This window comes from Exophiala viscosa (genome assembly GCF_022695815.1).
Source record: "Exophiala viscosa unplaced genomic scaffold EDD37scaffold_6, whole genome shotgun sequence".
Taxonomy (NCBI): Eukaryota; Fungi; Ascomycota; class Eurotiomycetes; order Chaetothyriales; family Herpotrichiellaceae; genus Exophiala; species Exophiala viscosa.
Window position 1 is genome coordinate 560,558 of NW_026944358.1, and position 25,036 is coordinate 585,593.

The following is a 25,036-nucleotide window of genomic DNA, read 5'->3' on the forward strand; positions in this document are numbered from 1 at the left end:
AGCGGATTCGAAACACAAACAAATGCGTAGATACACATAATAGGAGGAACTATGCTAAGGCTTCGTGGCTTAACAGATACTAAGGAGTGGTCCTATCGAAGATGTCGATAGGACTGCAGATCTAAGGTAGCAGTCAAGTACCTCCCCTCATTTCTTGCTAAGGAAATTCTGGAGCCTAGCAAGTTCACTTGCTGTAGGGCCTGACTTGTTGACCACGTAAGTGTCACCCACAGACCCCTTGGTCTTCTTCGTCGCGAGTATTTCATCTCTCCGAAGCCATGCAAGCGCCACCACCGCGCCAGGGCCAGCCACTACCGTGCCACCAACCGCAAACGCCACAATCTTCCACCAGGCAGTGTTCGTCATCTCCGCTTTCTTCAGATCATGAATCAGCAACGCCAACCAGACAAAGGCGGCACCAAAGCACACAACCCCATCGACCTGCAGAAACACCTTTGTAGCTGCTGGAAAGTCGAGATCGACGGGCTCAGAACGGAACAATGCGTTGATGACATTCCAATTAGGGAGAATAAGTGACGCAAGGGAGGCCGTCGAGGTGAAGCGGACCCAATTGAATGTAAGTGCTGAGATGACTGAGAGGGTGTACACGGCGAATCGCACATACGGCAGGTCGGCGTGCACATTGTACAGTCGGTCAATTCTCGTGGTATCCGACACAGTGAGCTTTCGTAGCAGGTAGTGGAAGATGACAGTCACAATAGGGAAGACCTGCCAAACCACATTGACTTGCAGGCGTTGATCAAGGTCGGGCAAGAAGTACATGGCGAACGTGGGTATGACGAGCGTTGCAAGGACTGCGACCAAAGCAGTCTTGGCCGCTGCCATATTGACCATTCGCCAGTCCAGCGCCGAATAGTTGCCGAGTGGGCTCTGGACATAATGTAGGAAGAACCAGATTGGTCCCACGATACCTATACCCTTGAGCTGGAACGCGGCACCGAATATCACTGGCAGCCAGGCCCATGTCATGACGTTGGCGGGACGGTGACTTTCGAAGATCCAAATCAGCCATAGTGGTGCGAGGTCGGTTATGAAGGTGATCATCTGGAGTCTCTGCACCGGATCGACGTTCAGGAGAGAAGGTGAGAAGAACGTTACCATGATGCTGACCGGCGAAGTCATGGTTGGTAGTTTCCATGTCTGGCCATTGAACTCGAGCTGGCCTGAAGGCAGGACTTTTCGAAAAGTCGTCCCCATCGCAGGATGCTGGATGATGTTGGAAAAGATCGTGGATGCACAATATGCTAGGAGCAAGAGAGGCAAGGCTGGAATCACTCTTCCAAGCATTGAAGGCTTCTTTCCGGAGCTATAGGTATGGTTGAAAGCCTGTGTCCCCGACAGTGACTGGGGCGGATCTGGAAGGTAGTCCACTTTTTCGGAACCAACGGCTCCCGTCGATTGTCGATTGATCAGGTATTCCTTGAGGAACCAAGGCACCATATAGTACGTCATCCACCTCTCCCTGGGACCCTTGGTAGCATCCAGTCTCGTGGTCATATTCGTTGCCTTGGACGTTGTCTCGGCTCTGAACTTGCGGCGCTCGCGAATGCCTGATAGTGCTGCTTCAATAGCCTTGTGGTCAGGAGGTGTTTTGGATTGGGAGAGTATGTGAAGCGCATTTGCGGTTGTGGCGGCATCCTCGATGGCATTGTTTGCTCCGGCACCCAGGTTTGGCGTCCACTTGTGCGCGGTATCACCGATGCAAGCGATGCGACCATAACTCCAATGTTCGAAGAAGGCCTCTTCCAGCGGGAGACACATGTACTTGATTCGGTTCTCCCAGACGTCGGAGAACTTGAGCTTGTCAGAAAGGTACAATGGGGCGCAACGTTGCGCCAGATCCAGAGTGTCTTGGTCGGTGAACTTGGGGATATCGGGCACATGATATACCTTGTCCAATTTCTCGTAAACGAACCAAAATATTCGGCCGTCATTAGCCGTGCTCCACATGGAGGAGATGTCCTGACCGACACATCGGTGGAAGTATGCAGGATCACAGTCACCTTCGTGGCCTTTAATAGGTCGTGACACCCCGTACATGCACTTGTACTCTGCAGACATCACTAATGCCGTCAGCGGGTTTGTCGGCATGTCAGTAACTGCGGACTTACACTTTCTCTCTTGTGCGGGCAGGCCAGGTTGCGCGATATCCATGTGGCGCCACATCTCGTTGCGGACAATGCTGTACACACCGTCGGCGCCGATCGCAATGTCACCAGTGTACGTTGTCCCATCTTTGCACTGCACGGAGATTCCTTGCTTGCTGTGGTCGACTCTGGAAACCTTCTTGCCCAGAAGTACTTTGGACTTATCTTCGATGTTGTCGTATAGGGTCTTAAGAAGGAAATGTCGATCCATGAAAGAAAAGGGATATCCGTTTCTACAGGTAACGATCAGCATGGCAATGACTAATGAAGCATCAGGAAGCGATACCGTTTCAAGATGACCAGCATCGACTCCCACTGCGTGACGAGTCTTCCGTCTCTCATGGCCCAGGTTTGGACGAAGCTCATAGGGACTGTGGCATTCTGGATGGTACCGGCACATCCTAGCTGATCTAGGATTCGGAAACCATTTGCTGTGATAGCGACGGACGCTCCAAGGAAGGGAGCAATGTCCGGACGACCTTCCAAGAGTACGTAGTCAATGTCGGCCTTCTCCAGTGCACTTGCTAATGCTAGACCAGCGACACCACCACCGACAATAACAATGCGCAGGCGATTGGGAGCCATTGGATGCGCAGAGCTGCCGTGGCCAAGACGGCAAAGAGGGATTGATACTTGCCTGTCCGTACTTCTCAGTGTTGAGATCTAAGAAGCTTTTATGCGGACGTTGGGCCTCAAATGTTACGTCCGTACCAGCAAGTGCAAATGCGGAGAACGGAATCTCCCGTGAAACGGTTAATGGAATCGAAGATTGTTGAGAAATGATCAAGTACTCCGTACCAAGAGAAGACCATGGTCTCTATCCGGCATGATCTACTTTCATACTTAAAAGCATGAGGATGGCAGCCGTGATGGGGCTGGGACGCCTGAACGGATTGCCGTGGTACTCGCAAATCGCGCATAACATGTGAGAACCCACGTCTAGAGGCCGGATAACCTCAGCTGGATAACCTCAGCTTACTGTGGTAGATGTGTACGAGTGCGACCTACTTGTATTACTTTATGCTGGACCACGTCGGATGGTAGGCTTCCAGACACAATACATGGGCAAAAGTGACAAGTGACTCATTCAACGAGGCTAGATACAGTATCAGTATTCAGGGTAATCATACCGACAGGACTTGAAGTCGTAACGCTATTGGTAGGCTAGGGAGGCCAACGACCATCATGTACGGTGCCTGTGCATCCCCAGAGGGGTTACCAGGCTGAAGCGTCAATTCGGGGTAACCCAGGGCTACCTAGGCCCGCCTTCATCGTATTCGGCTGAGTGGTCGAGTACGGGATGCCTAGGCGCCTGCAGTACCATAAATACCGCAGGTCTCCAATGTCAAGAGAAGTAAATAGTGACCTCACCATAAGTACCTTGGAGGCCTCAAGGCCGCGTAACCAAAAACTTTCCCTATTGCATGGCTTCATGATGGCCTGCTCGCAGCCACGGGTCAGGGTACAGCTACAATTGCCTTTTGCCTGCTGCAGTGGAACCTGACCCCATTTCTCGTGCTGGGAAACACCTTCAGGCTGCATTTCTGCCAGTTGCACGAGTGAAACGAGCCGAACCCTAGCTATGCCAGTACATCTTCAACGATTGTGCAACTCTTCCAGCACTCGCCTTGCGGCTTTCAGGGGCTCGCTACGCTTACAATACCAGCCCATAGCTTTGCTTACCAACGTCAGGACTTCAACGAGACCATCAAAGCCTGGAGGTTTTGATATCTTCCCAACTTGACAGCTGATAAAGTTCCACCGTGTCTGTGCCTCAGCTTCCGTCAGCTCACCACATATTACCTCGATCGAGGAGCCCATAGTGCCATATACGATGAACAACGCCCATCTCTGTGCCGAAAGATCAGCCGTGTCGACGTGAAATCTCCGGGCCCTTTCTAGCCAGTTTTGACTGAAGAAGACGGCCCCAGCCGGCGACAGATTGCCAGCATGGAGCAAGTCGAAGCATTTCCCCATGGAGCAAGCTGCTTCGGCCGACGACAAGAACTCGCTGGGTAAAGTCGAGGACATAGTAACGGCCTGACGATCACAGGTTGGTGCGGTTAACTTTCCAGAAGAAAATATTGTCCTTGAGCGGTGAAATTCTTGACATGCAGCAAGAGTAGGTATGTATATCATCCGAAGGAAGCTGGCTTCGGGCGAGGACCGAGACTTGTCGTGATTGGGATCTCCTTCACCTCTCTGGACAATTTTCACTGCTGAATCAAGGTGTAGCCCAACATATTGGATCTCGCCGTGAGCTAATTCAAAGACTGCGGCCAGTATACTGGCAATCAAGACATCCGAGATGGAATACTTCTCTCTGGCCATGAGTCCTACTGCAGCATCATAAAACCTGGTCGCTGTCTTGTAAGAGATAGCACAACCATTGTCTTGCGGCAGCGATGGGGCATCGGTCCAACGACATTCATCGGTCATTCCCAGGGCGATGAGAAGGTTTTTGCTCGCATTGCAATGCCAAGCAGAACTTATGATGGCTTCCAGCAGCTTCTGAGGCTCCGGAGAGAATTGACTTAGAAGGGGTCCAGTATTGAGGAGGAAGAACTGGAAAGATCGAGCTTCTACGGCGTTGTTGAATGGCAAGATCATCGAGATAGGGGCCGTTGCCCCCACTGACCTGCCGGACTCAAAACGCCAGGTTCGATCGGGCTCGTAGCCGAGGCAGGAGTGGCCACCTTGAGTACATCGACGGCAACATGGTTTACGCTCGTCGCATTTGACTCTTCTTCGCCTGATAAGTCAAGAGATGAGAACTGGTGACCGCACCGAGGGAAGGCAACCCATGAGGCTGCGAGAAGTGTACGTACTTGCAAGTTATGCATCCACTTCGAACCTTAGGTGCAAACGATTTCTTTCGCTCCTTGCTGCTGGGATTGGCCGTCATGAAGGGATATTCGACTTCATCCCGAGGGGCGTCGCGGCCCTGCATAATCCACACAACCTTAAGAGCGATACGAGAGGCGGCTTACTGGCAGGACTCATAGATGTATGACTGCCATTTAAGGTCTCAGCCCTGACAAAGCTGAAGGTCCAAGAGGGTGCAATCAACCCGTGACGTTGCGCCAGCGCTGGGGAACCGTGCTAGGATCGCCTTGTAAGTCAACCCGCAGAGAGATTGATAAGGACGTTTTGTTCCCTTCAACGGCTGGCGGGCTTCCCGGTTCCGCTTGTTTCGATATCGCTCATGTGGAAGACTCAGAACACTTTAAGTGGTCTTCGCGAATTTCATGTCTGCTGAGACAGAAGACTATTGGCCCCCTGATTCATATTTCGCAACCACTCAACAAGCATCTGTCAAAAGGCTTCGCCTGTACACTATTTAGCAGCATGGCAATATCACCGCTGACCTGCCTTGTTGGATAAACGAGGTCTGCATTAGCGTGCGATTAGGGACGTTCTACTCGATGGTAGTACTCTTATGGCGGCATCTTATTAGTTGGGAGCTGGCTCACTATGGGTCGATAATGCAGTCACCAGGAAGTATCCAAGTTGTAGACGGACCGAATTACGTGGGAGTTATCGGATCACCTTTGAATACCTACGTGTTCGCCAATTTCATGGTTCACCCGATTATGCCTCGGCGGCTCGAATCGCTCGCACAGTAGTACTGAACTCAGTATGCACTATCAGTCCCATGGTGGCGTGACATTAATGCAGCAGGAGGGAGTTAGGCACAAGTTGTTGACATGACTTATCAGAACGTGTCCCTGGACATTTCTTGGAGAGCCAGCCTTGCCAGATAGGTTATATTCACCCACTTCCATCGATGGGCTAATCCTCCGCCTCTGACAACATCTGTTACGGAGAGGCTTCATCGTCTGTCGTTGAGTCAGACTCGCCAACTCTGTTTCTGTTGCCTGACACTCCCCCTTCAAAAGGTAATCTTCACAATCTTCACATAAGCTCCAATGAGAAGGCACAACCACGGCATGATCGAAGCAGCCGCCACGAATGGGAGCATCTCCTCTTCAACACAAGATCAGGTGTTGCCGCGAAATCATTCTGATGAAAACAATCTGATTATTATGCCTCGGCAGAAACATACTAGGTAACTTAGCGACGTAACTGATATGCAGGCAAGGAACAATTCACGCTTCGCGAGCTCCTCAGTTTTCGCCAGCAATTCTTTGTCAGCTACCGTCAATAGACGACAACCATGGATACATCGAGCGAGGAGTCCAACTTCTGCTGTACAACTGTGGACACGTTCCCCGCATTCACATCGCACAGTGCCATCGGCACCATTCTGCCGAGTGAGGAGTTGGCCATGAGTCTACTGACGTCGACACGGAGATTCTCCGCTTTGGGCTGGTATAAGAGCCCCTAAACATGGTAGGACGTTGCTGTTTGAGGAGACATTGCCAAAATGAAGAACCTCTGGCTCTTGATCTGTATCAGCCACTGGGCTCACACTGCCGCTACGGTTGACTCGTGTACAAGCGTAGCGATCGCCAATCCAGTCGTCCCTGGAGCATTGGTTACTTCTCTGACTGCCTCTATGGTGAACGATTACTCGATCAATATCACCGGAGAAAACAACAATTGGCCAGCTCAGAACATTACTGTCAGCTTTTGTCAAGTCAATGTCAGCCTTACGCATCCTGGAACAGGGGACCTGGTCCTGAATCAGGTATGGCTTCCCGTGACCGGGTGGAATGGCATATTTCTTGGTATTGGAGGTGGAGGCTATGTAGCAGGGTCGTGGTCGTCTCTGGCACCGGCAGTCCAACGTGGATATGCTGCAGTCTCGACAGATGCCGGCCACAGATCAAATGATTCGGGAGATGCTACTTCCTGGGCTTTGGCCAGCGACGGGAATGTCAATCAGTATCTGCTGCTGGACTTCGCTTCAAGGAGTGTTCATGATATGGCTGTCTTGGGGAAGGCAGTGACGACAAGCTTCTACGGATCTGCACCAAAGTTCTCGTACTGGCAAGGCTGCTCCACAGGTGGGAGACAAGGCATGATGGAAGCTCAAAGGTATCCTGACGATTATGACGGGATCGTTGCTGCAGCGCCCGCCGTACAGTGGAATGACTTCACTCCGGCGCAACAATGGCCGTTCACTGTGATGAACAATGAAGGCTACGCACCTCCCCAATGCGAGTTCGACGCCGTGAATGCCGCCACCATTGCCGCATGTGATGGCCTAGACGGCCTCGAAGATGGCATCATTGCGGCTCCTGGACTGTGCAATTTTGACCCTACAAGTCTGATCGGAAAGACTTACATCTGCGACAGTGACGGGAGTCAGAGACAATTCTCGAACAAAACTGCGACCGTTGTGAAGAAAATCTGGCAAGGTCCTCTTACGGCCAACGGCAGTAGTGCCTGGTACGGCATCCTCCCTGGTACCAATTTCAGCTCGTTGGCGCCAACGGAGACATTCAGCAACGGCACAACGATTCCGCAACCTTTCGAGATTTCGGACAGCTGGTATCGAAATTTCCTGTTCAAGGATCCCAACTATAACACTTCGAATATCAGTTACGCACAGTTCCCGGCCTTGACTCACCAGTCTCACCAGGAGTACGACTCCGTCATGGGTACGGCAGACCCGGATCTTTCGGCTTTCAAAGCTCGTGGTGGCAAGATGTTGACATGGCAGGGCCTGGCCGACAACCTCATCATGCCTAACGGCACCATGCATTACTATGATCAAGTTGCGGCACTCGATCCCACGGTTGGCGATTTTTATCGCGCCTTCTTTGCCCCTGGAGTCGGGCACTGTGGAGGGGGCTTTGGGTATATCCCTATTGACATCTTGACGGCTCTCAGGGGTTGGGTCGAAAATGGCACAGCTCCAGGGGTGTTGGAAGCGGCCACTGCTTTCGCCATCAATGGGACCATTCGTACGCAGAATTTGTGCCCATATCCGTCAGTATCGAAGTATACCGGGTCCGGTGATCCAGCACAAGCGGCTAGCTTTGCCTGTGAGAGCAATTTCTGAACGAGATCTGGAGGGCAATATGTCGGCCGCTTAGGCAATGAAGGTCTTCGTGATCGGAGAAGCCCTTTTCCGCCCACAGAGACACAAGTGGAGTACTGCCCTCAGTCTAGCAATAGAACTTGCCAGCAACGCCAGCCATTCACAAAGCATTCGGCACTGTGATCGGTAGGGATGAATAAGGCTGTCCATCGAACCCAGACCTCGCTTGTGACGAATCCCATGGGTCCAGTGATCATGGATGGATCCTACTTGGAACGGCAGGGTTTTATCTCGGTGGTGGAAAGTGGATTTAAGGTGGAATGATAAGTTTGTACTGTTATGGAGTATCGAAGTTGAAACATCTGCCGGGCCGTTCATGTGAAGGAACAGCACTCATTGTCTGACCGATGAACGGCGCCAGGATGCCCACTGTTGCGCTTAACTGTCAAGTTTGCTTCCCGCCAGACGATGCTTCCTCCAGGTGACGGCTCTTTGTGCCATCTCTCCCTCACTACGTTTTCTACCTGCGCGTTTGAGGCTACAAAAGGATGAGGTCGTGTGAAGTTGCCTCTCACGCCCTTCTTGCGGCTCGAGAGGCGTCTTCTGAATTCTCTTCGTACCACGTTATGACGATGCTTGTTTCTTCAGTCCAATAGCCGACACCGGCAATTCGAGACGAGGTAGCAAGATTTTCATAAACAGGGGTCTGAGAAATGAGACCGCGGCATCTGGTGGAAATATGACGACAAGGCTTATCGACCCCGCTGCTAAATACATTCTTAACCAATCTGAGCGCCTAGAAGAACCTGTCAACGGGCGGCAGCCCGGTGAGGAGAGTTCATGAATGCTTCGACAATCTCTTCCTCCGCGCCGATCATATGCCGAATACATGCGACAGATGCATCTTCTGATAACGCACATGATTGATCTTTTGCAGTAAGCCCCGCAACACGCGATACTGGGTCTTCAAGCAGGCATTTCGTTGGATAGAGCGTTGCATGACTGACCGAGATTTTCACCGAACCACCACTGTGCAGGGTTGTTTGTGAACCATATGAGTAAGTCCTGGAGTCGTGGAACCTCCACTGGAGACTCCAGCTCGAGTACATATAGAGGGGAAGATGGGCTCGCCTGTCCAAGCTCATCTACTCAGAAATCAGTCCTTCTCATACTGCCTGATCTCGCCTCCCACTATGGCAGCTTACGCCACCAACGGAGTCAAGGACTCCCAAAGCCTTGATCATTTTGAACATGACAAGGTCACACCACGGAACTTGTCCATGGCTTCTCGCCGGCTTAGTCAAGCTGAGGCGATGAAACTCGCCGTCGAAGACGCTATCGTGGACGATGAGATCGCCGAGTTCGAAGCGGCTTTGCAACAAACGCCAGTCAAGGGTACTTTCCTCAATCCACAAATCTCATTTAGCGACCCACGCCATTTTACCTGGCTTCTGGTTGGTTTCGCCTCGATGGGTGGCATGCTTTCTGGCCTCGACCAAAGTGTTATATCAGGAGCCTTGCTTTACATGCCAGATGATCTCCATCTCAACACCTCGCAAGTCAGCTTGACCAGCTCCGCTGTGCCTCTGGGCGCCATCGGAGGTGCCTTGATGCTAGGCCCTCTCAATGAATGGGTTGGTCGCAAAATGGCGATCATCGTTGCGCTCATCCTGTACACCATTGGAGGTGCTCTGGAAGCCGGTGCCATAAATTTTGGCATGATCGTTGGCGCAAGAGTGATCCTCGGCATGGGTCTCGGTCTTGAAGGAGGTACCGTCCCTGTTTACGTCGCCGAGTCCGTCGAGAAGAAGTACCGTGGCAACCTGGTCAGCTTGTATCAGTTCATGATTGCCTTTGGTGAGGTCGTTGGCTACGTTGTTGCCGCCATCTTCGTCAATGTTCATTCGGGAGGTTGGAGATACATGCTTGGTTCGTCGCTGGTGTTCTCCACGATCATGTTGGTCGGTATGGTTTTCATGCCTGAGTCACCCCGTATGCTCATGCACAAGGGAAAGACCTTGGAAGCGTTTGCCGTGTGGAAGCGCATCCGAGGTCTCGCTAAGCAGGAAGACCGCAAGGAGTTCTTTATTATGCATCATGCCCTTGACTCGGAGGTCCATGAAGGTGACAGCAAGCGCAAGAGATTTGTGTGGCTGGATTTCTTCACGAATCCTCGCGCTCGTCGCTCAATTATCTACGCCAATATCATGATCGCCCTTGGGCAGCTAACAGGTATTTTACTTTCCTCTCCTCTTCATTCAACCCGTTTACCTAACGCCTGCTCCTTAGGTATCAACGCCATCATGTACTACATGTCGACGCTTATGTCGCAGATCGGTTTCGACAAGAAGCAGTCGGTCTTCATGTCTCTTGTTGGAGGAGGATCTTTGCTCCTCGGAACCATCCCCGGAGTCCTCTACATGGAGAAGTTTGGCCGCCGATTCTGGGCAAACACCATGCTGCCGTGCTTTTTCATCGGTCTGCTCTTCGTTGGAGTGTCATACCAATTGACCTCGTTCAGGGCGACTGAGGGTCTGTACCTCACGGGTATCATTCTTTACAACGGATTCTTCGGCTCCTATGCCTGTCTCACCTGGGTCATCCCCTCCGAGGTTTTCCCGACCTACCTGCGATCTTATGGCATGGAATCCACCGATGTCAATTTGTTCTTCGGCAGCTGGCTTGTCACGTATTTCTTCTCGGATATGCAGAGAGTAATGACCAAGACTGGGCTGACTCTGGGATTCTACGGAGGTATTGCCGTTCTGGGTTTGATCTATCAAGTCCTGTTCATGCCCGAAACCAAGAACAAGACCTTGGAGGAAATCGACCTTATCTTCAGTCAGCCAACTAGCCAGCTCGTCAGGCAGAATTTGCGAAATACTACGGAGGCTCTCAGCGATGTGGCACATTTCCGGTTCAGGAAGGTCTTCGCTCCTGTTGAGCAGACCACAGAAGATGACCAGCAGATTCAGGAGATCAAAGTCTAAGACAACCTTGTTGACGCAACGCAAGAGATGCTATGACTGAGATTCTCATGTGAGACAATTTGTATTTAGTACACTATTGCTAGACTTAAGCGTTCACGCCTCCTGCGGCTGCTGCTTGAAGAGGAAGATGATGCTGTTTGAGGAAGTCACCATTTTCCGTACTTCCGTTCTGAGTTCCCTTCTTTTTATAATACTGCGTGAAGTCGTGCTTCAGAGCATTGACACCGCCTTGCATCTGTTTGGCGAATTCGTGATCTGTCTCGGCACGCTTGCACATTCTCAGGAATTCGTCGTTCTCCAATGCTTTGTCGGGATCTTGACCATTGAGTCTGACGATATTGTCACTCGATATCGGATTGACGATCTCATTGTACTTTTGTGCCCGGATTTCCGCGTACTTGTCGAGAATGGAGGGATCCGCAAGACCCTCATAAATGCCGGCGAGGCAGTCGTACAGCCCACCAACATCGACAATGCCGCCCGTCAGACCCATGCCGCCAAATGGGTTACATACTGTGACAACGTTAGTCATTGCAGGACTTTGTAGTGCTAGAAGACTTACAGTGAGCGGCATCTGCTGCAAGACAGAATCGGCCGACACGCATGCTCGGCGCCAGCCTCTGGTGGATCTTGTATGGACTGAAGTTGACGATCTTGTACTGGCTTGGGTCGGGATGCCCTGGTAGAAACTCCTTAAACTTCATAGGCTGTCGTTCCTTGAGCTGTTCTAATGTCAACCCTGGCTTCTCGCCGTACGTGATACGGTAAAGGCCGTCAGTGCCGATCTTGGCCGCCATGTAATAGTGCTCCGGGTGGATAATGAAATTGGAATCCTCCCAATTGTACGGCGAAAAGTCATAGTATGTCTGGACAAGTCAGCATCCATGTCGTATTGTTATGCGTGTTCGATGCTCGCTCACATTAGTTGCGACGATCTGCTCGTCCCAAGTCTTTCCAGGAAACTCGAAATCGCCAAATAGTGACCGCCGGATCTGGCTGTTGGCACCATCGCACCCAATGATGTACTCCGCCTCGAGTTTCTTTGGTCCTTGGGGAGTCTCGACGTCGACCCACGCTTTGTCATCATCCTGACCGAGGCCAACGACTTTGTGACCCCAGGAAACAGTAGCAGTGGGTTCGCGACTGATATGTTCGTACAGGATCTTTCCGAGCTTGTTGAGGGGCAGACACGTCATACGGTCTGGATCGTCGCTGGTCAATTCCACGTTGATACCTGCCAAGAAAGTGCCGTCGATTTTCCTCCAGGAAACTCCATTGGGAAAAAACCCTTGTTCTCGCATCTCATCTGCTACTCCTGCTCGACGCAGTTCGTACATTGCTGGTGGGCCGTAATGCGTGGCTCGCGGTTGCTTGTCGAGCTCATAAGACATGTCGACGAGCTGAATGGGAATCCCTTTTTTAGCCAGGAGAAGACCGAGGAGCAAGCCACTTGGACCTGCCCCGGAGATGATCGCCCATGGCTTCGTTGTCGACGACATTGTGCTGGACAGAATATTTGATGGGGGAGCTACAATCTTCAAAGCGTATGAGCTTCCTTATGAATCATCAAATCAATGGCTCGGCAGATGAACGATGCGAAAACAACTGACAAATCTAAAGCAAGAGATCGGTATTTACCCATCATGATCCCCAGACGTTCATGTGGGGTCGTGTACATCGGATCTGGAAACGGTGGGGTTGACCCTTGGAACTCTTGGGGAACTCGTTCTAGGTTTACCCTCACTACTCCGTACCCATGATCTAAGGAACAAATTCAAAGGTCATACCACTTCCCAATCATCACAGGGACCAACATTGTGCCTCGAAAGTATTGGAGCAGTGCCTCATCCTCACTTCTTCCAGTCTTGTATCGATCTCACGGCTTCTCGAACAATCTCGTCGAGGCTTCGCCGTTGAAGGTTGTAACCACTGCCGAATTCTAGGCCGGAGGTCAAATTCGCTGCTCCGCACCCATCAAAGTTGAGGGCGGTTGCGAAGTTCAAGTATGCACCTCTTGCATTTCCTTCGACCAGAAGCTCCTTTCCCTTTTGTCTCGCACTTTCGGTGCTGACCTCTTCAACCCGCCACTGCTCGCCAGTCACCACCTCGAGGGTGCGGAGAAGATCTTTGCCAGTGTATGCGACCTCTGCACCGCTTATCCGCTTGTTCTTGACCTGTTCGTACGGCATCTGCAGGGCTACGACCACGGCATCGGCAACGAAGGGAACTGTGCATGCTGTAACGATGTTCCGGCCATGGTCATAGAGCCGGGCCGTTTGATTCGTAAGGTCAAAGCCCAACATTCCGATCTTGAGGCCGAAGTCGAGCAACCCGCCAGTAACGAGTGTCGTGTATGTGATCTGGCCTGAGGAGGCTATCTGTGAGTCGGTCTGCCCATGCTGCTCTTGCGCCGATGAAGTTGCCCACGCCCAATTCTCGGGCCGAGGGGTGCGTGACATCGAGCGTGTACTCAGACGGCATGAAGTGCTTGACCCCGGCTCGAATGGCAGCTGCTACCAACTATGGCTCCACTGTCGACACAACGTCAAGTCTCATTCAGCTTGGTCCGGAAGACTTCCTTACCTTCTACCGCTACTGCTGAGTTCAGGGTTGAGACGAGAACATCGTGACCCCTTAGTCCCTGGATTAGAGCCTCATCGCTCTCCGGATTGTCGTAAGAGTTGACGACGATGGTTCTGACCCCTTCTGGAATCTTGCTGGCTGAACTGCTTCTGGCGAGAATGGTGAGGTCGAACAAGTCTCTTCTCGCAAGAATGGCTTGCACGACTGCCGCTCCGAGCATGCCTGTGCTGCCAATGAGGGCTATGCGCCTGGGTTGAGACATTCCCTTGACGATAGGAGAAAGGTACGAGTGGCTTGAGACATTCCCTTGACGATAGGAGAAAGGTACGAGTGGCTTGCGTTCCGGGCAATCGACTTCAGAGTATTGTAAACCAGTGGACAGATGAGCGGTGGGCTTGTCGATAACACTGCAAAGCTTCCAGAAGTGCTCCTTTATATGGACACAGACGATTTGACTGCCTCTGAATCGCAGATGCTTTCCGTGAACGAAAAATCCTGTAGGATCCATATGTTGGTATGAAAGTAAGCCAACTGAGACCGCTATCTCCGTCAAGTAAGCCAGCCTTGCATGGACGCATTTGTCATACATCCATGAGGCTGACAATCCCTCTCTTGCTTGCTAAGTCGAGGTTGACTAGATTGCGAAGAACCTGGTCGGAATGCTATGATTGCAAAACTTTACTATCATTGAGGCTGTGGAAGATTCGCTTGACCGCAAGGTGGAAGGGGGAATAGTGCGTGAATTCTAATTGGCTGTTGGTGCACGAGGCTGAGTGCCCCCTTCCTTTTTTGACGCCGATGTTTCAACTTCAATTGTACGCTGCATACATTGTTGACAGAGTGGCAGTACACGAATGATTACTAGTTCTGGTGAGTCGTGCGTCTTACGTCACTCTGTATACTGACACCCCGTCTCTGGCAACGCAGAGCTACACGATTACCCAGTGATTTTGGCATTGTGACGGTGATGCCAGAAGACCTTTCACGAGACTCGCGATCACCCATTCCATTTGTGTGCGACAATCATTGGCCGGAGAGCCGGTTGTTGAACTCCAGCTCCAGCAGGGTGAACTTGACGCAGGTTTTGATTGTGTGGTGTTAGGCAGTACATTGCCGAATACCCATCAGTGTGCATTCAGTGCACACAAAGTCTTCGACGTGCGCTCGAGGTTGGCTGAGGCACATCCAGGTTTTTGTGCCTTAATGACGAGCTACCTCGCGCACGAGATGAAATTTCCGTCAAATTCATTTCCGGCTGGAGAACAATGTTTGCTGAAGAGCGAATGTTGTTCCTCGAATGGACTTCCAGATTCGGAGTGCTACGCGAAGTTTGCGTCCCGCATCTCAATGGGTCCCCCACAAGGCTCTCTAATAATTAGGCTGAGGCCTCCCCGGGTCCACGAGGCTGCAGGTACCAGCAACGGGGGTCGATCTTCACGTTAACCTCGTTCTAGCTCCACATGAGAAAATTGTCGCACGGTGCGCAGCTTCCATTGATGTCCGTAAGTTGACTACGAGCGTCACCAGCAGCAATAATGGACACTTTCGACATACCAAATTTGGTCTTGGTGGGTGTTCCAGCCTAGCAGTAGTTGGATATGGCCCCAGGACGCCTCCTCCGGAAATCCTTGCGAGGGTCGGTATATATAGTGATGGGTCTTCCAGTTCGACTTACTCTTTGGCAAGGAGTCCAGGAGCAGACCTAACAACAACTCGGGTTCTCCTCTGATTGGCATGGCCATCAGCGGCGGTGGGTATTCTTCTTCGTTGACCGGCACAGGCATCATCCGTGCTTTCGACTCGCGATTTCCCGATGCTATTGATCAACGTACAGGCGGCTTGCTACAAAGTATGACATACTTTGTCGCTCTGTCTGGAGGATCTTGGCCACACATGTCCCTGGCAACCTACAATTTTCCAACGGTCAACGACATGGTAGCGGACTTGCATACTTCTATCGACAGGTTGTTCAACCCGCTCGGCAACACCACATATGCCGAGAACTCGACCGAAATCTTCGAAGATCTCTATGCTAAGTCCAAGGCCGGCTTCAACATCAGCATAAGTGATTACCTTGGTCGGGCCTTTGCAAACGAATTTGTACCACCTCCTCATGGAGGCATCAATGTCACACTCTCTGGCGTCCAGAATCTGAGAAACTGGCGAAACTACTCAATGCCAATGCCTATGTTCCAAGCAGCAAGACTCACGGACGATGATATCGAATTCTACGGCTTTAAGGTTCCGTATGCGAACGCCAGTCTGGTAAGGCACATATTTATCCCAAGTACAGGGAGAGGCGGACCTTATTAACACACTTTGCAGTTCGAAATGACACCATTTGAGTTTGGATCTTGGATAGGCACAGACGGCTCAGCTACAGGCTTCACACCAATGGAGTATCTGGGAACCAAAATTCACAATGGCCAAGTGAGCAATCATTCAGCATGCGTGGTGGGCTATGACAGGGCCAGGTGTGTTGAATATAGACCACATCATGTCTACAAATGCTTACCTTCACAGTTACATCCTAGGTCTTGCAGCGTCTGCTTGGAATTACTATACTATAGAGTCTGAGTCCAATGGTACTCTTGCCCATTCCCGAAGCGATCTCTGCCAGCAAACGAGAACACCCGACAATTCAAAAAGCGTGCGGACTTTCCAACGGCTACTGTCGACGCCATTTATGCTGCCTTCCAGCAATACTTCGGTTTGAACAAAACCGAGGCAGCCTCTCCCACGATCCCGAACCCATTCTCAGGCATGCCGGGCATGAGCGGTGGTGTGGAACCGGCCGGCCTCACCCTCGCCGATGGTTCTGAAGCCGGTCCATCGATTCCCTTCTGGCCGTTGATACAGCCAGCTCGGAACGTGGACTTCATGTGAGTACTCTTCACCTCGTTTTTAGTACTTCTGCTTACGCCTCCGCAGCATATCATGGGACGACGATGGAGATACCATCCCGTATGAATGGAACAACGGCACAAATATATACAACACCTACATACAAGCTCGGCGTCACGGGTTACCATTCCCTGAGGTCCCTCCACCGTCAACGTTCATCAAGCGCAATTATACCCAAAAGCCAGTCCTCTTCGGTTGCGACACGCAATACACGACCACGAACAGCACTGCCAGCCCTATCGTGCTGTACATGACCAACGTACCCTACAGCGCGTACACAAACTACACATGGTTCACGAGTACATTCAGCGATGTCCAAATGAACGAGATCTTGGTCAACTCTTGGGACCTGGTGACCCAGGGCAACTCGACTCTGGACTCTGACTGGGTGCAATGTCTGGGTTGTGCGGCTGTTGACAGGACGTCGGCTAAGCTTGGTATACCGAGGGTGGCACAGTGCGAGAAGTGCATGCAGAAGTACTGTTGGGATGGCACGTATGAAGCCGAGGGAGACATTCCGATCGTCGACCCGGTCATGGCTGTGTATCCTAATGTCAGCTACGCCGAGTGGAATGCGACACATGGCTGGTCCTGAGGAAGAGGACGCTGCGAGCGCTTAGGAGCATGGAGTATGCCCATCACAAACACGGTGCTAAGGCACTTAATCTCATGGAGGACGGCTACTCACACAAGATATAGTGGTAGTCTTGAAGAAGGAGCACTCCCAACACTCAAGGCGAGACTTGTCTTCACTTCAGTTTCAGGTTCACTCCCTGCCCACAGCCAATGAAGCATCACACGAAGAGTGATGCCGCTATTGAAGGGTGGATTTGGCTTCACTTTGCATCATTTCGGTTCCTGCGTGTCACTCTCTTGCTCTTTCAATGAACTTGGTCTCTGCACCACTACGCTGCCTCGCTCCAGCACATCTCACACATTGCCAAAGTCAAACCCTTTCCCATATTCCTCCTAGCAACAATGTCCTGTTGATTGAGGCGGTCACCCTTGAATTGACACGCTACCGCTGCGCAGTTGGGCACAATTAAAATGGACACCGAACAGCAGATCCAAGATGAGGTGACCTTACTTGAGCTTGAAGAGCGCCAGCTACTCATCGATCGCAAAAGGCTCGAATTGAGACAGCGTCTTGCCGCGATTCAACGACGGAAGCAACCTGAGACAATTACTCTTGATCTTACCAATCATGAGGATGAGATCAATCCCAAGCAAGAGCCGGAGAAGGACAATGGACCGATCGAAGTGCAAGACACCGTGGCCGAACAACCAATATCGAACAACCCTACAGCTCAGACCGCAATGAGCATCGTGAAACAAGAACGGGAACAACACCAGTACCCGATGGCCACGGCCGGACAGAAAGTCGCTATGGCTAATTTTCAACCAGAACAGCAACCTGCCTCGGATGTTCAAAAGGACTATAACCAAGCGGCTGCAGACATTGAGACACCCACCACCACCGCATCTGTCTCCCAGCAACCTTCTGATGAGATTCCAAGACCAAGTGAATGTAACCGACAGAGTGAGAAGCAGGCCTTGCCCTCAATGACCACGCCCCGACCTGATTATCTCAAGCGAACGTTATCTCTTCCAGAGGATCAGGGTGCTATTAGGCTGTTTCATCCTCAGGCGTCAGGACCTGAGCGACTTGATGCTGAGAAACCCGCCACGTTCACCGAAGCAATGCCGCCCAAGAAGGCGCGGGTGCTGGCATACGAGGTGCAACAGAAGGCCGGGTTACCAGCCCCACTAGAACGGCGACGTGCCCTGACTACCTACTATCGACATCTTCTTAGTCTCCATCTCGAGTCCTTGACTTTCAGCGGACCTCCGTATGCATTCCACGTACGCAAAATGGTTGACGGAACCAGTCGCTGCGATCCTCGGGACGCAAATCGGCAGATCAAGGAAGCCATGGCCACGAAAAGAAAGCCCGATAAGTTTGAAGAGACGATGGAGCGGTTTGCCAGCAGCTGCAAGTTCTGGTGGCCAGTATGTCTGGCCTTGCCTCGGCTGGATGATCAGAGGACCATGATCAAGAGAGTTGTTGGACAGCTCATAGACGGTACTTTCGACCCCAAGGAGTTCGTCAGAGACAAATGAGGACGCAAAGACCGGGTTGTTCCTGGAAATCTCTCATTTTCGGAGAATGCTATTTGGTTTTGTGAGCATGGACTTGCGCTCGGGGGGGAGCAGGATGGTTGCGATGTTGAAGAACTGCCCAATGCCGCGATTGGTAGCAGGAGAGAATCACCAAGAAGGACATTTACAAGCATGACCTTGGCTGGGAATTTGCATGACAACGTCGGAAGAGGGGTTTCTTGCCATCAGGTTACGATCTAGCTTCAAAATATAGGAGTGCTGAGACTTTCTTGATCGAAGCCTTCCATACGTCTTCAAAGGTGAAATTGCCGCCGTTTGCCACTGTGCTTTCGCGCATAGGGATGGCTAGAGCCCTGGGAGATAAGCAGATCGAGTTCAGCAGTGTTCAACATCGCCGGGTCCGCTTCCTCCAAACTCTTCAGACCAGCCAATTGCATTGCCGTGACCACTTCGTCTTTCAGAACTGTAAACACCAAGATTTTAGCTTGCGACATAACTTCCAGAAGGAGCAATTGCGAAGAAGACTTACTATTAATCAATTGATCCACGCCAGCCTTACCATAGTTGAGCGCATAAAGGAATGGGCGACCAAGCCCAACCCCACTTGCGCCGAGACATAGGGCCTTCAGGATATCCGAGCCTCGCCTTACGCCTCCGTCGATGAAGATTTCCATGTGATCGAAAACTTCCGGACACTGCTTATGCAGTTCCAAAAGGACGACTATAGCAGCAGGTGCACCATCTAACGCACGCCCGCCGTGGTTGCTGACCACTATCCCCTGACAGCCCATGTGCATTGCTATCCGGGCATCTGCAGCGGACTGGATCCCCTTCAGCACAATGGGCAGTCTCGTGTGTCGTCGTAACCACTCAAGATCATCCCAGCAGAAGCTAGGATCAATAAAGGAGCCCACACTCCGAGCCAAGCCAGACCCCTTTTTATCCTCAGCCGAATGAGTGCCGCTCAGACCGCTCGCCATGAATGTGTCGTTCTTCACCCGTTCGTCGGCTTCGCGCTTCGACACGACTGGAAGATCGACCGTTACGAAAAGGGCCTTGATTTGTGGCTTGCTGTTGACGACTTTCAGCAGCTCCTCGGTCTTCCTCCTGTCCTTGTTGATGTAAAGCTGGAAGAAGAAGGGGTAGTCTGGTGCTGCTGCGAGGATATCGAGTAGTGGGAAGGACGCGTTGGTTGATATCTGCACACATGAGCCCTTGGGTCATGGCACGGCGAGTACGAGTAAACCTACCATTTGAATGATTCCAGCCTCGGCACAGCCTTTACTCACCGCTATCTCACCTTCGGGACCACCAGCCTTGCCGATACCCGTTGGCGAGACCCAAACCGGCAACTCAACGTTCAGGCCCATCATGGTGCCTTTGGTCGACACCTTGGCTACATTTCTCAGAATGCGAGGCTTGAACCAGATCTTCTGGTAGAAATCCTTGTTGGCATCTCGGGTGATGTTGTCGTTTGATGCCCCGGCGATGAATGCCCAGTTCTTCTTCGAGATCGAATGTTGGGCGGCTTCCTCGAAATCATTCAAATTGAGCAGTGTCTCCAATGGCGGCTTCTCTCCTGGTTTGGGAGCCAAGCTTGCCCCAGAACTCGTTGGTTCTTCCGGGAAACTTGTCGTTGGGTCCAAATCTCCTATGACCTCCTCGGGCTTGAGGGTGGTTCTAATCAGACTTGAATCATGGATCTCGGAATAAGCTTGTGTGGCATCTCGGCCGGCATACGCGTATATGACTGCCTTTGAGTCAGTTTGAAAAGAAGATAGGTAGGAGTTGCTTACTATCAGCGCCGCCGGGGTGCTCTGGTGCAAATCTGGTGATATCATAAATCGTCCCTTCTACCACAATCCAAATGTCGTCCTTCTTGTTGTGGTTTTGCACCTCTTCAGCCCTTACGACTGTGCGTGAAGCGCCCATTTCAGCAAAGAGCCGCTCCTTTTGTGATATGGAGAACAAAGGAATAAGCCAACGATTATTGGTAAATACCTACATAGCCCACCTCCGGGTAATGCTAGAAGAGCATCTGCATCTCCAACTTGTACTCGGTCAACTTACCGTGGCTCTCCCCGCTTTTTTTCCCTCCTCGGCTTACTTTGATGAGAGGGGATAACCGTGTCGGTGACATTAGTGTGTGCATATGTCCGTCTAAGTGTCAAGACTAGCTGGCTTGCTGGATTATGAAGGATGGGGTTCTTTGGGTGTGGCCGTAATTGGTCCCACGGACTGATGTTGCGACATTCTGGTTCTTGGGACAAGTTGCAAGAGGAGAGAATCGCTGCTCTTCCGTGAACGAGGGCATCGGCCTCGATATGAGGCTGTCAGCTTTCCGGCGCCGAACATGGAGGCGGTCCCTTCCAGGTCAAAGAGCCAAAGGATGAACGACGATAGTTGAGAATCGTATATGGCAATGTCACTTTGTACTCAGCGTATGACTTTGGTGGAGGGTAAGAAGAGGACAGTTGATACATAGGTACCTGAGTCGCCAAAATGGATTGATATCACAACACCATTTACTTCATGACTCAACTACTGTACGGACGTAAGTCCACAAGGCTCGCCAGGGAAAGCGTGGGTCCTCAGGCGTTGAGTTGGAACTTTCGTCGTCGTCTGAAGCCTGGGACCGCCCAAAAGGTGCTGCGCCGTGATTGCGCCGCACCCTGACAGGGCTGCGCCCCCTTTCCAGTCCAATCAATACCTAGGTATCTTTTGCTAGCCTTGGCTACCTACCAGAGAAGTCTATCTTATCACAAAGTCCAAAGAATTCGAACTCCACTCCGTATTCATATGCACTGTAGTCATCACAGTTCTATGCAGCCAATGTCTGGCGCAACCGATGGCAGTGCCATGTGCCATAGGCAAATGCCCTCTAGTCAGGACAGACAACGCGGATTTGGTAGGTTTGCAGAACTCGTCTAAAGGGCGAGGAAATGCATCAGGACGAGTATTGCAATGTGAGCTGAAGATATAAGCCCTTGGGCATCAGGTAGGGGATTCTGAATGATCATACCCATCTAACAAAAAAACCAAACAATGTCGAAGCGTAATAGTAGCTCGAGCAGTTCGACTGCATCATCTTCAACCACCCTCAATCAGGACAACTCCAACCTGCCATATGTCCTCGCAAGGCACGACAGTCACGACTGCTATTTTGACATCAAAGTCACCCGATGCGAACTCGTTACCGTCAATAGCAAAGAAGCGTATCAGCTGCACTTCAAACTGGATTTTGCACGGCCGTTCGATCCCTCCAAGCGTATTCGCTCAGCAGCCGTTGACATCCAGGTTACTAGCAATAGCCGCGATCCGAACCGTCCAGGCCCAGCTATTGTGGGCATTGACCCGGAAGCAAGCCTCGTATATATGGCCGACCATGAGGTCAGCTCGGGCCAAAATGTCGGCGTCAACGTTGGAGCACCGGGCCCAGCAGCAGGTGCTATCAGTGCCAACGTAGGCCTGACCTGGGGAGATAAGACCACATTCAAGGGATCCAGGCTTTTTCATGGCTTTCTACCGTCCCCTCGTCATGCTCAGTGGAAGATGTACGAGGAGCCTAAGAGCAAGAGCGGCTTACCTCCCTCGGTGCGGCTGATGGTCATAGTCAAGAGCGCAAGAAGCTTCTATGTCAGCGCAAATGTCCTTGTCCAGCGTCGGAGTGCGTTTGGGTGGGTGAGAAACATCAGTGCGCCCGCAACGACCGTGAGTGCCCGAGGATATAAGGTGCAACGCCGGCTGGTACGAGCTGCACGTGAAAGCGCTCTCAATGAAGTCTCCGACAAGATCACGGAATTGCTCAGAGAGGGCGAGGGAAAAATGCAAACCCTGCAGGGTATCGTCGACAAAGAATTTCCAAACCTCAATCTAAGTGCTGTCTACGGCCACCACATTGCACTGCTGAAGCTAAAATCCATGAATGGTTTGTTTGACCGGAAACAGATTGAAGTCCCCTTCCTTCAGGACGGTACCAATAAGCTGCTGCTTGGCCGGCAATCTGGAGAAGCACGGGCGAGGCGTGCCGACGGAAACTTCAACACCAAAAGCGTATCTCTGCGCCACGCAGAAGTCTGGGCGGACAAAGAGACTGGGCAAGTCTACATCAGGGACCTAAGTTCAAGAGGTGGAACGTTCGTCAACGGGCAACGTCTTGGGTCTGGAGAGGCTCGTGAGTTACACGAACATGACCAACTGCAGCTAGGCACCGACATTCAGGGCGACGACAGTAAGTCGATAAAGCACGTCCGTGTCATGGCGAAGGTCAACTTTGCAGGACTGGCCCTGCCCAATACCCGGGAAGTTGAGGCTCGGAAGGAAGCAGCACGAAAGGACGTCAACAGCAAGTTTGATGTATGGACAATGATGGCAGTTGGCGAAAAAGAAGTCGACATGCTTAATGGTTTGGCAGACGTGGTTGGTCATCGACTCGAAGCGCTAGAGATCCTAACGTATGGATCAAATTCACCGTTCATCGACGAAGGTGAAAGTGAGCAAGGCGATCCTGAGGAGGACGAGGAGGGTCATGGTGGTGGCCATGGTAGCTTTCGTATCACCGACGTAGCACCGCCCACCGGAGGGTCTCGCAGGAGATCAACCATGAGAGACAGGACCTATGATGGGGATCATAGCTTGCGGCCGGACGAGGACAGAGGGCCGACTTATGTCCATTACGGAAGCCGTGCCTCGGCCAGGAAGGGATCTCGAAACACCTGCTCAGCGAAGCGACTCATACCGAAGATCCAGACTGGTGAGGAGGCACTGGCGAGTCATCGAACGGTCGGCAGAGATTGGAAGGAAGTCAAGCTGTGAAGCGTGGCAACCTCAGGTTGACCCCCGCATGACTGGATACACTACGTTATAATTAGATATAGACTTCATAATATTAAGAGACGATAAGTTCTGGTAATTGTCAATGAGGGATGATTTTCCCTGCCATTCATAAAGGGTGGATCGTGTGTCAATCAACTTGAGAACGGAGGAGAACTGTCGCGTGAAGATGACCTGTAGTACTGTATGCCAGCGCGTAAGCCAAGGCACAGACCCATGGCCTAGTGAGCCGTATGGGCCCTTGGAGTTATCTCTGTGGGGATGCGAAGATGTTGTCGCTCACTACTACAAAAGCCTTCAGGCTCCTCCGGAGGTACCACCAACTCCTGAGTGGCGCCAACCCGAACCAACCGACGAAGCAACACAGTCCAGAATGGATTTCGATATCCGATGAGGACGGCCTGGGTTGGCACAGCTAGATGTTTGGTGCCGACTTCGGACTCTTTTGGAAAGAGTGCCTCTTGCCTGCCGTCTGCACCACGAAGCTTATGACCAGCATTCGCGGAGACATCTGTTCGAGTCTTCAGAATTGAGATACCCATCATGGCACACGGCAGGCTTGAAAATAAGGTGGCGATAGTGACGGGTGGTGGTTCTGGTTTTGGTCGAGGCATTGCCACGAAGTTTGCCCAGGAAGGTGCCAAAGTCATCATTGCCGACCTATCTGGTGAAGCTGCTCAGACCGTAGCTAGCGAGCTCGGCTGCGAGTACTCTGTGGCGGACGTGACAAAACGGGAACACTGGAACGACCTGCTCAAATTCGCTCTAGAACATTTCGGAGGGCTCGATATCATTGTCAATAATGCTGGGGCAACTTACAAGAACAAACCGACCATGGAAGTCACGGACAAGGACTTTGACCTTGTTATGGACGTCAACGTGCGGTCGATATTCCTCTCGACAAGTGTTCTCGTGCCCTATTTTCTCGACAACAAACGACCTGGAGTGTTCATCAACATAGCATCGACGGCTGGTATCCGACCCCGACCCGGCCTCACGTGGTATAATGCCTCGAAAGCCGCAGTCAGTAATGCCACGAAGACTATGGCTGTCGAATATGGGCCCCAGAAGATTCGCTTTAACGCCGTCTGTCCAGTTGTTGGAAGCACTGGAATGTGAGTCAATCATCTTGCTGATTGAGACTTTTCCGTATGATTCAGCAATCCACTAACGTGGAACGCAGGACGCATCTTTTCCTTGGTAAGCCGGATACGGAGGAAAATCGAGCGGGATTTGTTTCCACTGTCCCACTGGGTCGCGGTTGCACACCCGTCGACGTGGGAAATGCTTGCTGCTACCTCGCAAGTGATGAGGCAGAGTTCATCACGGGGGTGAACCTCGAGGTAATAAATCTGCTGAAGTGAGGAATGATAAATGCTGACCAAGTATTAAGGTTGACGGCGGCCGATGTGTATGATTGGAGAAGCAGGGCGACGAGTCAAGCAGGTTGTTGCGCCGTTGCCGGCATCAAGCGGACTTCGGCTTCG

At 51.7% G+C, this 25,036-nt stretch overlaps 12 protein-coding genes across 12 annotated transcripts; 6 read left to right on the plus strand and 6 right to left on the minus strand.

The window, feature by feature from the left end:
- EDD37DRAFT_429659 (uncharacterized protein) lies at positions 1-3,086 on the minus strand. Its single transcript, XM_062812656.1, has 3 exons — positions 2,455-3,086; positions 2,133-2,401; positions 1-2,084 (listed from the first exon to the last, which is right to left on the minus strand). The coding sequence occupies exons 1-3, from the start codon at positions 2,751-2,753 to the stop codon at positions 148-150; spliced, it is 2,505 nt and encodes an 834-aa protein (XP_062669468.1). The 5' UTR covers positions 2,754-3,086; the 3' UTR covers positions 1-147.
- Positions 3,087-3,764: 678 nt separating this feature from the next.
- EDD37DRAFT_609797 (uncharacterized protein) lies at positions 3,765-5,118 on the minus strand (the record flags this gene model as incomplete). Its single annotated transcript, XM_062815159.1, has 4 exons — positions 3,765-4,750; positions 4,807-4,920; positions 4,956-4,977; positions 5,023-5,118. The coding sequence occupies 4 exons, from the start codon at positions 5,116-5,118 to the stop codon at positions 3,765-3,767; spliced, it is 1,218 nt and encodes a 405-aa protein (XP_062669469.1).
- Positions 5,119-6,394: 1,276 nt separating this feature from the next.
- On the plus strand, positions 6,395-8,533 carry EDD37DRAFT_429959 (Tannase/feruloyl esterase). Its single transcript, XM_062812659.1, has one exon. It carries the CDS (start codon positions 6,556-6,558, stop codon positions 8,137-8,139), a length of 1,584 nt encoding a protein of 527 aa, XP_062669470.1. The 5' UTR covers positions 6,395-6,555; the 3' UTR covers positions 8,140-8,533.
- A 778-nt stretch (positions 8,534-9,311) lies between these two features.
- Positions 9,312-11,108, plus strand: EDD37DRAFT_650680 (MFS transporter; the record flags this gene model as incomplete). Its single annotated transcript, XM_062818277.1, has 2 exons — positions 9,312-10,350; positions 10,408-11,108. 2 exons carry the CDS (start codon positions 9,312-9,314, stop codon positions 11,106-11,108), a joined length of 1,740 nt encoding a protein of 579 aa, XP_062669471.1.
- Positions 11,109-11,150: 42 nt separating this feature from the next.
- Positions 11,151-12,827, minus strand: EDD37DRAFT_429969 (uncharacterized protein). The gene is made up of 3 exons (XM_062812660.1): positions 12,029-12,827; positions 11,671-11,974; positions 11,151-11,621 (listed from the first exon to the last, which is right to left on the minus strand). Exons 1-3 carry the CDS (start codon positions 12,605-12,607, stop codon positions 11,194-11,196), a joined length of 1,311 nt encoding a protein of 436 aa, XP_062669472.1. The 5' UTR covers positions 12,608-12,827; the 3' UTR covers positions 11,151-11,193.
- Positions 12,828-12,958: 131 nt separating this feature from the next.
- Positions 12,959-13,567, minus strand: EDD37DRAFT_650682 (uncharacterized protein; the record flags this gene model as incomplete). Its single annotated transcript, XM_062818278.1, has 1 exon — positions 12,959-13,567. The coding sequence occupies one exon, from the start codon at positions 13,565-13,567 to the stop codon at positions 12,959-12,961; it is 609 nt and encodes a 202-aa protein (XP_062669473.1).
- Positions 13,568-13,653: 86 nt separating this feature from the next.
- Positions 13,654-14,199, minus strand: EDD37DRAFT_650683 (uncharacterized protein; the record flags this gene model as incomplete). The annotated part of the gene is made up of 1 exon (XM_062818279.1): positions 13,654-14,199. One exon carries the CDS (start codon positions 14,197-14,199, stop codon positions 13,654-13,656), a length of 546 nt encoding a protein of 181 aa, XP_062669474.1.
- Positions 14,200-15,425: 1,226 nt separating this feature from the next.
- On the plus strand, positions 15,426-17,410 carry EDD37DRAFT_681811 (lysophospholipase; the record flags this gene model as incomplete). The annotated part of the gene is made up of 5 exons (XM_062819770.1): positions 15,426-15,956; positions 16,017-16,165; positions 16,215-16,276; positions 16,312-16,573; positions 16,623-17,410. The coding sequence occupies 5 exons, from the start codon at positions 15,426-15,428 to the stop codon at positions 17,188-17,190; spliced, it is 1,572 nt and encodes a 523-aa protein (XP_062669475.1). The 3' UTR covers positions 17,191-17,410.
- A 232-nt stretch (positions 17,411-17,642) lies between these two features.
- On the plus strand, positions 17,643-18,716 carry EDD37DRAFT_609803 (uncharacterized protein; the record flags this gene model as incomplete). Its single annotated transcript, XM_062815160.1, has 1 exon — positions 17,643-18,716. One exon carries the CDS (start codon positions 17,643-17,645, stop codon positions 18,714-18,716), a length of 1,074 nt encoding a protein of 357 aa, XP_062669476.1.
- A 146-nt stretch (positions 18,717-18,862) lies between these two features.
- On the minus strand, positions 18,863-20,777 carry EDD37DRAFT_429976 (L-lactate dehydrogenase). Its single transcript, XM_062812661.1, has 4 exons — positions 20,513-20,777; positions 19,967-20,466; positions 19,246-19,915; positions 18,863-19,179 (listed from the first exon to the last, which is right to left on the minus strand). The coding sequence occupies exons 1-4, from the start codon at positions 20,646-20,648 to the stop codon at positions 19,010-19,012; spliced, it is 1,476 nt and encodes a 491-aa protein (XP_062669477.1). The 5' UTR covers positions 20,649-20,777; the 3' UTR covers positions 18,863-19,009.
- A 766-nt stretch (positions 20,778-21,543) lies between these two features.
- EDD37DRAFT_681821 (uncharacterized protein) lies at positions 21,544-23,812 on the plus strand. The gene has a single exon (XM_062819771.1). The coding sequence runs from the start codon at positions 21,762-21,764 to the stop codon at positions 23,529-23,531; it is 1,770 nt and encodes a 589-aa protein (XP_062669478.1). The 5' UTR covers positions 21,544-21,761; the 3' UTR covers positions 23,532-23,812.
- A 280-nt stretch (positions 23,813-24,092) lies between these two features.
- Positions 24,093-24,966, plus strand: EDD37DRAFT_658126 (3-oxoacyl-reductase; the record flags this gene model as incomplete). The annotated part of the gene is made up of 3 exons (XM_062818949.1): positions 24,093-24,664; positions 24,733-24,892; positions 24,943-24,966. The coding sequence occupies 3 exons, from the start codon at positions 24,093-24,095 to the stop codon at positions 24,964-24,966; spliced, it is 756 nt and encodes a 251-aa protein (XP_062669479.1).
- Between the last annotated feature and the right edge of the window lie 70 nt (positions 24,967-25,036).

Bases quoted from the DNA above. Each gene is read 5' to 3' on its own strand.
- EDD37DRAFT_429659 (XM_062812656.1), bottom strand. From the start codon at position 2,753: ATGGCTCCCAATCGCCTGCGCATTGTTATTGTCGGTGGTGGTGTCGCT. The intron at 2,402-2,454 runs GTATCGCTTCCT...CGTTACCTGTAG, and splicing joins ATGCTGGTCATCTTGAAACG to AAACGGATATCCCTTTTCTT. The intron at 2,085-2,132 runs GTAAGTCCGCAG...TGACGGCATTAG, and splicing joins GCCCGCACAAGAGAGAAAGT to TGATGTCTGCAGAGTACAAG.
- EDD37DRAFT_429959 (XM_062812659.1), top strand. From the start codon at position 6,556: ATGAAGAACCTCTGGCTCTTGATCTGTATCAGCCACTGGGCTCACACT.
- EDD37DRAFT_429969 (XM_062812660.1), bottom strand. From the start codon at position 12,607: ATGTCGTCGACAACGAAGCCATGGGCGATCATCTCCGGGGCAGGTCCA. The intron at 11,975-12,028 runs GTGAGCGAGCAT...TGACTTGTCCAG, and splicing joins AGCAGATCGTCGCAACTAAT to ACATACTATGACTTTTCGCC. The intron at 11,622-11,670 runs GTAAGTCTTCTA...ACGTTGTCACAG, and splicing joins TGCAGCAGATGCCGCTCACT to TATGTAACCCATTTGGCGGC.
- EDD37DRAFT_429976 (XM_062812661.1), bottom strand. From the start codon at position 20,648: ATGGGCGCTTCACGCACAGTCGTAAGGGCTGAAGAGGTGCAAAACCAC. The intron at 19,916-19,966 runs GTAGGTTTACTC...TCATGTGTGCAG, and splicing joins AGGCTGGAATCATTCAAATG to ATATCAACCAACGCGTCCTT. The intron at 19,180-19,245 runs GTAAGTCTTCTT...TGGTGTTTACAG, and splicing joins CGTGGATCAATTGATTAATA to TTCTGAAAGACGAAGTGGTC.
- EDD37DRAFT_681821 (XM_062819771.1), top strand. From the start codon at position 21,762: ATGTCGAAGCGTAATAGTAGCTCGAGCAGTTCGACTGCATCATCTTCA.